Source organism: Vespa velutina, chromosome 3 (genome assembly GCF_912470025.1).
Source record: "Vespa velutina chromosome 3, iVesVel2.1, whole genome shotgun sequence".
Taxonomy (NCBI): Eukaryota; Metazoa; Arthropoda; class Insecta; order Hymenoptera; family Vespidae; genus Vespa; species Vespa velutina.
In genome coordinates this window covers 11,284,024-11,298,278 of record NC_062190.1, presented here as the reverse complement: position 1 = coordinate 11,298,278, position 14,255 = coordinate 11,284,024, and the positions used below count along the sequence as shown (strand labels likewise).

At 37.3% G+C, this 14,255-nt stretch overlaps 1 protein-coding gene across 11 annotated transcripts in view; it reads right to left on the bottom strand.

Moving 5' to 3' along the window:
* LOC124948008 (uncharacterized protein CG43867) overlaps positions 1–14,255 on the bottom strand; it is a 110,660-nt gene that overhangs the window by 15,029 nt on the left and 81,376 nt on the right. For 10 of the 11 annotated variants that reach the window (XM_047491001.1, XM_047491000.1, XM_047491004.1 and 7 more), the window contains one exon: positions 2,263–2,325. In XM_047491001.1, coding sequence (XP_047346957.1) covers positions 2,263–2,325 — 63 coding nt within the window. Of the gene's footprint in view, positions 1–2,262; positions 2,326–2,794; positions 2,858–14,255 lie in introns of those variants that run through there. The other variant, XM_047491011.1, reaches the window with a different exon arrangement.

Below are 14,255 nucleotides of genomic sequence, written 5' to 3'. Positions count from 1 at the left end.
CCTAACATGCGCTCTGCCTGACACAGAATTTACCCGCGAGAGTACCGGCCGATACGATACTATTATTACTATTACTACTACTACTACTACTACTACTACTACTACTACTACTACTACTACTACTACTACTACTACTACTACTATCACTACTACTATTATTATTATTACTATTACTATTAATACTGATATTACTATTACTACTACTATTGTTGGTACTATTGTTACTATTACTACTATCATTATTACTACTATTGCTATTTATTACTACATTATTACAATTCTATCCGAATGGGCTTTTCGCGCGCGAATTTTGTATTTTCCAAGGCATGATACTATTCCAAGTATTATCTAACTCTTGAAAATATAAACATATCCATTGGTCTCGTTACGCCATCCTAAGGTACTTTTTAAGATAGATTATTATCACTTCAACTAATTATTTTCATTGTATAATTATTTGTTTTTTTTTTTCTTTTTTTCTTTCTTTCTTTCTTCTTCTTTTTTTGATTTTCTTTTCTCTAGGCAATGAATAAACCTATATGGCAATTGTTACGGATTACATGATTCTTATCCCGCATGAAAATGATATATAGAATCTTTCTACATGGCGATCATAATACAAACACCTGTTCGAAAATCGATAGTAAGTATCGTCGGTAAACGAGTTCTCTTTACTACATATCGGAAATTGGATAACAACGACGACATAACGAATCCTCGGGAAAATAATGGGAAACCAAATGGTTAGAATATCGAGCGATATGTTACCTCCTGTTGGTAAGTTTGAATTTCCTTTAGAAGATATTATCAAAGGATACGAGGTACTTTGGTCTGTCGGTAAGAACGGTGAGTGACTATATGGAGGTAATAACTTGTGCAAGCACAAATCGATGAAAACAGAGAGAGAGTGAGAAAAAGAGAGAGAGAGAGAGTTAGTGAGTAAGTCAGACAGAGAGAGAGAGAGAGATAGAGAGAGAGAGTAAAAGAAAAAGAAATTCGAGGGTGTGAAAGCTCGAACGAATTGAACGTTTTCGTCGGTAATACAGTGTGATATTTAACGTTCAAACATATATAACGTTCAAACATATTTCCTACGATCGAGAAAACTCATGGTTGGGCTCTTTTTTACGAGTGATAGCGAACAGATATTTAATCCCTCTGGTGACGGGTGATTTTGATTTCAAAAAAAAGATACGTTTTGTTATACATATACAGGATGTTATTAGAGACAGATATTTTTGGTTGGGGAACTTAAAAAAAAAAAAAAAAAAAAAAAAAAAAGAGAAAAAAACCAAAATACAGATTCAAGATAGAACAAGATAAATTTAATCCATTTGCTTGAAAGTATTTGCAAATGTATCGTATAAATCATCGAGCTTGTTGACTTCGTACGTGCATAGGTAGGGATTCTTGAGGGATTATTATCCGACGATGCGTGAGAAATTAAAATTTGCAAAGAAATATTCGTTCGAATCGTTCATTTCTCGACTGTGGTAATGAAAGAAATAATAATTAGTAATAATAAAAATAATAAAGCAATTATTAGGAAAAATATCCAGAGAGAAATGGAACCGTTAATCGTTAGTGCTAGTTCAATGAATTATTTATATCTAACAGACGTCTTGGAAAATTTAGTAATTATTTCAAACAAATCGCTGGAGTTAGCCAAGCGAGAAGATGGCGTAGCAATTTTCCGAAGGCACTCGGGGACTTGTTGTAACGGACATTTATACTATATGTACAGTACGAGAAAGAAAGAGAAAGAGAAGGGAAAAGAGAAAGAGAAAGAGAAGGGAAAAGAGAAAGAGAATGAGAGAAAGAGAGAAAGCAAACGGAGTACCGGTACTCGAATGTCTTTTTACGCTCGATTGTTCTCAAGCAGCAGGCTGTCGCTCGCTACTTCACGTAAGAGAGAGAGAAAGAGAAAGAGAGAGAGAGAGAGAGAGAGAGAGAGAGAGAGAGAGAGAGAAAGAGAGGGATTCATCGTGAGAAACACTCTCGACAAATTTTTCTACACCCGATTAAATCCACTCGTTTCGCTTCAAACCAACACGATGATGTTTACTCGTGTTCATCGAACTCGAACGGATTTCTCGCAAACTCTCTTCGAAGAGAGTATATCATCTCTTCGTATCAATGAACGACAAACTGCAAATCTTTCATTTTTCTTTTCCCTCCTTTTTCTCCCTTTTATTATCTCTCTTTCCTTCTTTCATCCACATTTATTCTTTTCTTTTTATATTACATTTCGTTTGTTCTCACCTTATCCTCCGCCTCATCGGCTCTTCCCTCGGCCTCCAAGACACGCTGCTCGAGCTCCGATAGCTGTAACAAGAAAAACGAAAGAAAGGATCTTTCATTAATCAGATTATCATTTAGAACAAAGATGATTCTTCGTTCGGTAAATAAAAAAAAAAAAAAAAGAAAAAAAAAAGAGAGATCAAATCTCTTTTCTTACGCTCGTTCCCGGGTGTAAAGAAAAATAACTCGAGATAATTCTTATCTTTATATACAAATATACACACGTACATATATATATATATATATTATATCACAGTAATTATAACGTTATTAAATATAATAAATATGTGTATATATTAGTGTCATAATAATTATGTCATTATTAAATATAATGAATATATATATATATATATAATGTAGGTGTATATATAATATAATATATAGTGTATATTTCACTGACAATATTTTTTCTCGAGAAGAAGAGTACATCGACCCTTTCAGGTCGCTTCTTTTCCTCTCTCTCTCTCTCTCTCTTACTCTTTCTCTTTCTTACCCGTGACACGTCATTCACCTTTCCTTCCACGACGCGGAAAAGTTTCATCAAACTTGCTTAAGACCACCATCGGGGTGTCACGTACTAGGCGCCTCCTGACGAGAGTTTAATGGATACGCCGGACTTAAGCAGCTACTGAGCCTGGCTTAATCCAGCCGAGATTGATATATGTATTCCATGGCGAATATCCTAGCATTATCCTTACCGAAGCATCATCCCTTATAGCTTTTTCTTTTGTTATTGGAGAAAAACAGAGAGAAAGAGCAAGAGAAAAAATGGAAGAGAGAGAGGGAGAGAGAGAGAGAGAGAGAGAGAGACAGAGAGAGAGAGAGAGAGAGGGATGTACATATTTATAATACTATTTTGTTTTTTTTTTAACATATATGTACATATGTACGTTAAGAATATGCTTTCGCGTTATACCCTTTTACATATATGCGTACTAAAATGTAAACAGGGTCTTGTTGTCGTTGTTCTAGAGTATACACGAACGTTTATGTAGTATATACTAAACTGCAGTAGCAATAACGTCTCACCACCACTATCACCTGATGAGAGAGAGAGAGAGAGAGAGAGAGAGAGAGAGAGAACAACGAGCGACTAACGATGAGTAGTTTGCGTATATTGCATAAAGTGACTTGCTCATATCGCTACGTAAATTAGCGTTATATCATTCTCAGTGAAATTTCTTGTTGCTTTGAAATTTTTCAAAAATATAAACAAATTACTATCATAGTATGGTATATAGAATTTTCGATAGATTAGATTTGTACGTATTTTTTTGTACGATTCGAATTAGTTTTTTGTGTTTACTTCGTTAGTCAATGAAAAAAAAAAAAAAAAAGAAAAAGAAGAAAAGGAAAAAAAAAAAAGAAGGAAAGAAGAACACGTGTAAGTACATAGAATGAAAAGATTGGCTCGTCGTTCGTTACGAGTAATATCCGCCGAAGGCAATTAAATCATTAGTTTTAAACGATAAAGAGCTACTTCGGTTTTTATCGTTTGAGTATCGTGGGCGAGTGTACGATACGAATGTGTACACACACACACACACACACACACATGTATATATATTATGTCGGACACAACGTCGAATGAAATTTTCATTTTTAAATTCGATGAACTAGTCCTGTGCTTCAAAGAAAAGCCGCTTTTTCTTCATTTCTCGATCTTTAGGCATATACATGTATGTATGTGTGTGTGTGTAAAAGAGAGAGAGAGAGAGAGAGAGAGAGATGGATCACGTTCCGTCAGTACTACACCGGGTGATTAATTGAAACGGGAGGTTAATCTATGGGTCGAGGCCCTCCTTTAAGTGCAATTCATAACGGTCCCAAGGGTTAACCACGAAATACTTTTAACTTGCTATTCTGTCGCGCCGCGAGCATATACCCACGTAAAAAGAGTGTCAACTATATATATATATATGTGTGTGTGTGTGTGTGTGTGTGTGTGTGCGGCTAAAGGAACTGAACGTTTTCTTTCTTACTCTTTTCTTCGTGTTAGACGTAATGCGATATCGCTGTTGTTCCCTTCAAAGAAAACGAGAGTAACTGGTACGATATAGATTTTTTGAAAAAGTATGTTCCCGCATAATACCGGTATTCCACGAGAAACAATAACAATAATATTTTCGATAAGTGTTGCGTGAAAAATTATAAAAATTAATTTATATTATAAATAAAATTTTTTTATATTTTCGTTCGTTTCATTAATCAAATGCAATTAAAATGTTCGAACGATCGTTTCTTTTATCATATTAATTAAAATTATTAATAATATCTATTTAATCTATGAAATAATCGAGATATATATATATATATATATATATATATATATATATATATGTGTATCGTTAAAATCTCAATCAATTTACAAAGTGTACCGTCATAAGGGAAAACTTTGTGAATATCTTATATACGATGGATATCCTTTAATAATTATCTCATCGAGTTTCTACAAAATTCTATGATAAGAATCATACAAAATCCTATTAAGAAACTATTTATTTCCGTTTTGATTTACCTTATCACGATTACAACGATTAATAATGATTAAAGGGATCTCGAAAAGAGAGAGAAAGAAAGTAGGGAGAAGATGGAGGAAAAAAAAAATGAAAAAAGTAAAAGAGAAAACAAAAAATAAATCTTAGAAGAAAAAGAAGAGAAAAAGATGAGGAGAGAGAGAGAGAGAGAGAGAGAGAGAGTGGGAGAGAAAGAAAAAGAAAAAAAAAATAAAGGGAAAAGGCAGACGGTGAGAGAAAATCTGGGTCAATGTAATTTCGCGCGGTATCGACGCAATTTCCTTTCCCCGCGTCGAATTCTTTCTTTTTCCCCAAGGGGAAACCCAGGGCAGTGTTAGCGGTGATGGCGGTAGCACCCTGCTACCCTTTTCCGTCTGAAATAATTAATATACAAGGCACGAGAGAGCGATATGCGAGCAGGAGAAGATAGAGTACCAAGAGAGAGAGAAAAAGAGAGAGAGAGAGAGAGAGAGAGAGAGAGAGATTCCAAGGGTCGTCCTCGGATAGCAAGCGAGTGAACACACACTCGTACGTACACACGCATGAGAAAGTGTATACTTGTATAAGCAATAGAGAGAGAGAGAGAGAGAGAGAGAGAGAGAGAGAGAAAGAGAGAGAGAGAAAGAGAGAGAGAGAGCTTTACCGAGGCTAACCGTAACTCACGAGGTGCTAATGGTTCGCGCGAGCGAACTGCTAACCACCGTAAATGGACAGAAGGGAGTGAGCTCGTGTGAGCACAAACGACTCACGTAGCGCAGACGACGACTAGTAGCAGCAGCAGCAGCAGCAGCAGCAGCAGGAGCAGGAGCAGCAGTAGCAGCAAGCGGAACGACGGCACGCTGCGGTGGTACCGTCATTGCGAACGCTGCGTTTCACAAAGGGGGACCCACGGCGTACGGTCTAATGGAATTTTATCGAAAATATGACAAGTACTGTCTACCCCTTGAGGTTTAAATTCGCGGAGTTCGGCATATCATAATTCGATCTTTGAAGTTCATAAAACATCATCTCTCGATGAAGTCGATAGATAAAGATAAAGAGAGAGAAAGAGAAAAAGAGAGAGAGAGATAGTATATAAATAGATCGCATCTTCTTTTTTTTCCCTACTCATCTATCTCGTTGAACGATAGAAAATTGTCGAAGAAAAATCTTCGTTATACAAGTGTATTAAAAAAAAAAGAAAAAAGGAAAAAAAAGGAAAAAAAAAAAACGAAGCTCATACCAACTCGTATTAAATATATCACGAAATACTTTTCTCTCTCTCTCTCTCTCTCTCTCTCTCTCTCTCTTTTTCTCTCTCTTTCTTTTCTTTCTACATCCATCGTCCAGCAAACCCCCTCCTTTTTTTTTTTTTTTTAGTTCCAATTTTCGTTCCAATTCTCTCAGAGGCTTTCGCTTACTTGTTAGTTTAATCCGTCCACCCTCCCATCCAACCCCTCATTCCTCCTCCATTACCACCACCTATCCTTCTTGTGTGTGGTGCGCGCGCGACAGGATCGGTGTAACATAAATTCCGAGGCGCACAAAGGGAACGAAATTCAAGAAGGTACGATGCTTTATGTTCCACATCACGCGAGCCACCGATAACATTAACGAACCAATCCCTGCGCTGCCGAGTTATCCGGGCTACGCTTTTCCAACCCCCCTCCCCAATCTCCCCCGTCCCCGTCACCACCCCCTTAGTCCCTCTTTAGACTCTCCTCGAATTGCGGAACTTTGCCGAGTGGAAGAAGGGTTCGTTATCGTTTCACAACTCCCGCATTCGTTGTATTCTTATAGGTATACTTATCGTTTCTTTTTTCCTCTCTTTCTCTCCCCCTCCCCCCGCGCCCCTTTCTCTCTCTCTCTCTCTCTTTCTTTTCATCCTTTCTCTTTCGTTACCAGAGAGAAGGTAGCTTTACTTTAACGTTATCCAAGAGGTTGAAGTATGCGCTTCCCTCTCGTAACGAACTCGTGTTTCGAGTTCTACGCACGCGATATCGAGTTCTTACATCGTTAAAAACGACGAGTCTGAGATTTATATTGTTACTTGCTCTCTCTCTCTCTCTCTCTCTCTCTCTTTCTCTCTCTCTTTCTAATTTCTATTTAGATCGAGTATTCATGATTAGCTCGTTCCCTATTACACACGTCACTCGTTGTTCCTTTTTCGTCTCTGTTAGGCCATTCTTATTTACACTACCGTTTCCGTTCGAATCGCGATTTGACAAATGACGTATCAATCCTCACAATATTTGTTTCTCTCTCTCCCTCTCTCTCTCTCTCTCTCTCTCTCTCTCTCTCTCTCTCTCTATCTCTATCTCTTTCTTTCTAACGATAAATATGGTGAAAGTGAGAGATGAAACATAGGATAGGATGATTCGAAACATATCGTACTAGCTATCGCAATAGCTATATTACGGTGTAGGAGGAGTCCTCGTCAACGTAGCTGTCGTCCCACGTCAAGCTACAGATCGAATGCAAATACGATATAACGAGATACGTCGGTTTAGAGGGTGGCGTTTCGACTGCAGAATCCAATATGTCGATACTCCTGGCTCAAATTATATTACCCATTCCTTCTCTCTCTCTCTCTCTCTCTCTCTATCTCTCTCTCATTCTGCCTTTCTATTTCCCTCTCTCTCTCTCTCTCTCTCTTTGTATCTTCATTCTATATCAGTACCGTTCGTGTTACAAGACGAATTATATTCGTCGTTCAACCAACACGCAAAGCTTATTTCCACGCTGTTCGTGTTGTTTTTTCTTCCTTTTTCTCTTTTTTTTTTTTACTATTTTCTTCTCTTTTCTTTTTTTTCCTCTCTTTCTTTCTTCCTTCTTCTTTATCCTTTCCCTTTTTCCGTCAATCTGTCGTCCGATCGTATGTTAACGATCTACCTAATCCATAGCGACATAATACTCCATTGAGAAGATAAAATCGTATAAATTATTTTTTATAATTCCTTTCTCTCCCTCTCTCTCTCTCTTTATTACCTTTCATTATTTCTCTTTCAATTTCAGAGATTTTCCAGGTAGTAAAGAATAACGAGGGCGTGGCCCTCGTCTACGAACATATTTGTGTCTTTCGAAATATATACGATTCGATTACGCACGCGATACGAGGTAACGATTGGTTATGTACTCTTATCGAAGAATGAAAAAGAGAAAGAAAAAGAGGAAGAAAAAAAAAAAAAAAAAAAAAAAAAAAAAAAAAAAAAAAAATCCGAGTAGCAGAGGATTCGTCTTTACTTTTCTTTTTCTCTTTTTCCCTTTGAAAAAGAACCACATAGAGGAAGAAAGAAAGAAAAAAAGAAAAAAAGAAAGAAAGAAAGAAAGAAGGATACCAGGAAACCAGGAGAAAAATATATTCAGAGAGAAGGAGAGTAGAAATATCACGCCCTCGCGAATTTCCCTCGGATATTGCCGCCTTCTGTCGTACATTTCGGATTGTAGAAAAAGCAAACTTAAGTCCTGACGACAGTTTGAGAGATCCTCGTGGCATCCCCTTTGCAGCTAATGTACCAATCCTCCTTCTTCTCCTCATCCTCCTACCTCTTTCTCTCTGCTTCCCTTTCGCTCTCTCTTTCTTTCTCTCTCTTTCATTTTCCTTTTTGGTTACAGTCGGTTCGTCCCTCCTCTTTCGAGGTTGAGAGACTATTGCGAAACGCAACTTCAACTGCGGGAACCGCACGCGAGAGAAGACTGTCCGCATTAGCAAGGACGTTTCTACTTCTCTCTCTCTCTCTCTCTCTCTCTCTCTCTCTCTCTCTCTCTTTCTCTCTTCCTACCTTATGCGTGTAACCTCTTTCACTACCTCTCTCGTCCCTCTTTCGCTCCCTCTCAGCGTACCAGATGTTGCTAACTGCACCCTCTCCGTGATGAGATCGAATCGTTTCCCTTCGCGTTCCACTCACTTTTCTCTCTCTCTCTCTTTCTCTCTATCCCTCTCCTCATATTCTCTATACGCTTATCCGTCTCTTTTTCAAAAGATCTACCAACTTTCAGAAGCTTTTCTTTTATTCGCCGCAGTATTGGGAGTCCCGTAAAATCCTACAGAAATATGGATATCATTCTTGGTAATGATCCTCCTTCTACGTTGGAAGAAAGATAATCGAGTTTATCCTTTTTTTTTTTTTTTTTTTTTTTTTTTCTTTATAGACTTCTTTTTGTCTCTTTCTTCTTTTTCTATTTTTTTTCTCCTTCTTCTTCTTCTTCTTCTTTATAGGACGGATTATTTATAGGTGACCAACTCGTAATCGAGTTAAACTCTATATAAATAATTCTATCCTCGTCCGTAGTAGTTGTAAGATTTATTTCTCGAACGATACTATTATTGATCGTAATATTATATATATATATATATATATATATATATATATATATATATACACCATCTGACTTGAACTTATAATCCCGTTCTTCATTACAGTATCATCATCGTCAAATTAACGTACTCGAGATCGTGGAAATAATCAAAAAGTTTTAAGATACTCGATACGTTGATAATGACATAGAGGGTTTTACCTAAAAGGTATGATAAGGTCTAAGGACGTTTACAAACAAGAGCTTGAGAGCTGAACATGGAAATTCCTTTCGCACTCAGGAGACTTGTATGTATTAATTATTCTACGGTTAAGAAACGAGCGTGCACGAGATGGTAAAGTCACTAGAGAGAAGGAAGAGGAAGAGGAGAAGGAAGAGAAGGAAGAGAGAAAGAGAAAGAGAGATGAATAGATAGATAGAGAGAGAGAGGGAGAGAGAGAGTCTGTGCTCTATACTAAACGAGATATCCAGATTTTCTCGGCTCCTTATTGCACAGCTACCAACGTCACCATGGGGAAGTTTCGAAATTACCGTAAGACCGACCTCTCAAGGATCGTTTCCATCGGATCGTTCCAAAAACCGCATTTCCATCGTTTCTCGTTGCTTTCAAAGACCTATCTTACGAACTTTCCACCACTACTACATTTCCAATCTACGTGAAAATATTTCTCTCTCTCTCTCTCTCTCTCTCTCTCTCCCTGTCAATCTATCTCTTCTTATTTTTATTCTATTTACTTTGATCGTATGCGTATGATGGTTTTAACGAGAATGATTACTTCTAAGTAGATGAGATCGACGATAAGTCAGACGCGAACTTCGAAATATAAAGTTACTTTTGCATTGTCAGAATATATCATAGATTTAAACGATCCTTTCGCGAAAGTAATATTATCCTCTTACTTGTGAATTCATTCTTCCTCCCTCTCCCTCTCTCTCTCTCTCTCTCTCTCTCTCTTTCTTTCTCTCTATCTTTCGTACGACACACATATACACATACAATCAACGATGTAATATCAAATTAATGGTAACTTAAATTCTACGTTTTACGGTGATCGCAGATTGCAGAGTTAGTTCTCGGGTCGCTTCGATGCTTATGGCCATTTAGAAAGCCGTAATCGTAAGGTCGCCGTTTCAGAGAGAGAGAGAGAGAGAGAGAGAGAGAGAGAGATAGAGAGAATTTATCGCGCATGACGACTAGCAAACGTATCCGTGTTTCCCGCGAAGCAATTATCCAACGATTGGCGAATCTCATAAAATAAAGGACATCGAATTGATGGTACCCCGTGGTTCTACGATACCTCGATTACCGAACGTTTAACAACTATTTATCTTTATGATAAAACGAGATAGATACTCCTCAATCGATTTGAGAAGCAATCGAATTGAAAAGGTAATAAACGCTTATAGTATCGTCGTATTTTTAGCAACTGTCTCGATCGCCCTTGTTGCTTCCTTTTTATTTTCCCCTTTTGTTACTATCTTTTCGTTAGAATAGAAGAGAGGAAGGGAAAAAAAGAACAAATAGAGGAAACAAAAGAAGAAAAAAAGAAAAAAAAAGAAAGAAAGAAAAGAAAAGAAAAGAAAAGAAAGAAAATCGTAAAACGAAGTCGGAGGGTGTGCCGAACCGAAAAGTTCCCTCGAGAGCGGGAATCGCATTAATTATTCGAGAAACGAGTCACAAACGGTAGAAAGAAAGAGAATAACATTTCAAGATGGAACTTACTGTGAAAACGGAATAAGTCAGGCTTCAACTATTCCGTGATTTCTCAAAAGATTTTTCGTTAACGTTCTATCCCTTTTCTTAACTAAAAACGTTTGTTCGTTTCTTCGAAAAGAATAATGAAATAAAATTGAAAACGAACGAAAATTTAATTCACGCGTTTGTGCGAATCTAAGTTTAAGAGAAGAAGAAACAAAAAAGAAAAGGAAAAGAAACAAAGAAAAGAAAGAGAAAAAAAGAAAAGGTGAAGAAGGAAAAAAAGAAGGGGACGAGCAGGATTCCCCCGACTTGTAGGGAGGGGGACGGAGGAAGGGGAAAGAATTTTTGAATACGTTCGAATACGCTCGGACGGTTCATTCGATCTTCCGCATTAATACGTAACTAATTACCCGTGGAAAACGGAATCAGTAAGTAATTAGTAAATATATACAATGTTCTCTCTCTCTCTCTCTCTCTCTATCTTTCTCGGCAACAGAGAGAAACCAACCCAAGGGAATGATATCCAAATTTAATGATGTTTCAACTAATTGCTCGATGCGAGACCCTATCAGCGGATTATACTCTTTCCAATCGATCGGTACTTCATTCGAACGGAGGTGGGGTGGGGGGAGGAAGAGGAGGAGAGAGAGAGGGATGAGAGTTATAGTATAGTTGGTAGATAATTAATCGTTAAAATCGAACGGAGGCATTGTCATTGTTTCTACCTGACAGTGATATAGGATGATATAGTGATCGATTAAAATACATGTTTCTAATCTGTCGTCATAATCGTCATCATAATTGTCATAGTCATAGACGTCATCGTTATCTCCTGTAACGCGATACGAAACATCCAAATCGGAATATAGTTCTTGAATATATCTAGTTAGATAACTGAGTGTCTGTATAAATGATATATTCCATTCTATCCTATGCGTATATTCCTAAAGATATATTCGCCATTAAATTTTCCATTGATAAAACGTCACTGGACGTATCAACGACATCCATATATATATATATATATATATATATATATATATATATATATATATATATATATATATATATACCTTTATTGGATTTGAAAGGACATCGTTCTTATCTCGAGTTAGTTTTTAATCGTAAGGAAAAAGTCCCGGAAACTTTGATAATACCTTTTTCTAAGAACGTTTTCTCGTTAGAAAAAAAAAAAAAAAAAAAAAAAAAAAAGAAGGAAAGAAAAATAAACAAATTTAAGAAAAAGAAATGACAAACATTTTCGTTTTCGCATTTACGTTTCTTCAAGCATAAAATCCGTTTAAATCTGGGGAATATGAGTATCAGCAAAAACGTAGATAAATCTGTGCGTATTTACGAAGGATGACGGGGATGGGGTATGGTAGGATATAGCTGGAGTAGTGTGGAGATTTTATTATCGGTGCCGTTACAACGTCATCATCCTCGTCGTCCCGTGATTGTCGGAGTGCCATCGACGTTATTGTTATTGCATTCGCGGTACATCCACTACGAGAGATGCATCCTACTACGTTGCACCTCAATTCCCAGACGCAATTCGCCTAACGGCGGAAGGTCCCCTCGACGTTCTATTGCGTGGACGTGTATATATTTTTTTACCGTATTGTGTGTGTATGTGTGTATGCCTGTTTGTGCGTGTAAGAGCGCGGAAAAAAAGATATAACGAGGGTGCTGCTTCAATCTTTTTATTTGTTCGTATAAAATAATTTCTTTTTTCTTTTTCTTTCGTTTTTCGTTTTTTAATCATCATCGAATTTAATTTAATAACCATCGCGATTAAATACTTCATACGATATCTTGCTTTTTCTCTATGGAAAAAAAAAACAAAAACAAAAACAAAAACAAAATAAATAAATAAATAAAAAAGAAATAAAAGAAAAGAAAGAATTCATTCGAAAATGTATCTAGGAATAATTATTTTCCAAAATATATCACGCATAGGTAATACGTGAAATTGACGTGCGACGACTAGCGAGATTTCTGAAAGAGAGATCTTAAGGCGATAGAAATGTACGTACGTCGAATATCTAAAGGCAGTGTCGCTGTTTGAAACGAGACAAGACAAGACAAGATGAGACGAGACGAGACGGGACAAGACGAGACGAGATGAGACAAGACAAAATGACTAACGTAAGCGAACGTATAAACGATGCCACAAGGGCGGTTTCGCTATTTGTAAGGGATTTAAGCAAGAGTGAAACGCGTTTAATAAGACCTACGAAGAGAGTCTCGTTCAAGGAGACGCTTCTCGAACAAAAGCTGTCATCTCCCATCTCTATCTATCTCTAGAAACTTTGCAAAGTTATATACAACGAGAAGATATACATATACACATCATATATATATATATATATATATATATCTTTTGCAATATAGTATATTTCATGAAAGACATGTCAAACCTCAAGGTAATTGTACGTATTGAAATATGCAAAGGAGACCGTCTATAAACGCGAGGAAACTTCCCTTCAAGAAATTTTCGGTTCATTTCAGAAGATGAATGACAACAGAAAGGACAATGACATCTTCGATGCTCCATCTTTATCTCTCTCTCTCTCTCTCTCTCTCTCTCTCTCTCTGTCTCTCTCACTCACTGTCTTTACCTTCATCTCTATCCTACCTCTTTCTCTTCTTCCTTCCTACTTATGGAAACTCCACATTGGAAGAGTTACGAGTAAGGATGAGGCGAACGAAGTAATTAAGTCTCCCGGGTGGTATAAAAGCGATTGACGACCATCGATTTCTTTAGACGCGACGTATCATTCCTCTCGTCTTTTCGTTCCCTTTACGAAACTTCAAAGTCTTCTAACTAGTCTTTGACGAAACGAACTTCTCTAATAATTGTTCTAATGTAAGAGAGTTTTAATCGATTATCTTAATGCTCGCGAATACGTAATGTAATTTTCTTAGATATTCAATAATTTCAATTAAATATTAATCGCAACAATTTCATATTTAGAAAGTGTGTGTGTGTGTGTGTGTGTGAGAGAGAGAGAGAGAGAGAAGGGAACGGTATGTGAACTTTGTACTTTCGACGTTTTTAATGAAGGATAAGGAAAAAATGAGTACGAGCTCGCGTGTTCTCGAGAATGGTGGGTCCAACGAAACGGCTGGCACGCATTTTAATTTCGGTCTCGCTCGTGCCTCGAGGAATGCGTTTAATTAATAGAGCGAGCTGCCCAAGAGAGAACGAGAACGACAGAGATAGAGAGATAGAGAGAGAGAGAGAGAGAGAGAGAGAGAGAGAGAGGTGGGGGAGAGGGGAAAGAGAGAACACGACCATACCTAAACTTTGCGATTTATTCAAGTGGAAGTTGGATAGCGTGCTATCCCTGCTGGTTCTCAATGAGTTTCGCCAAGTATTTATCGGGCGAAAGTTCATGAAAATTTGGCGCGAACGATTGTTGCCGAAATAATTCTCCTAT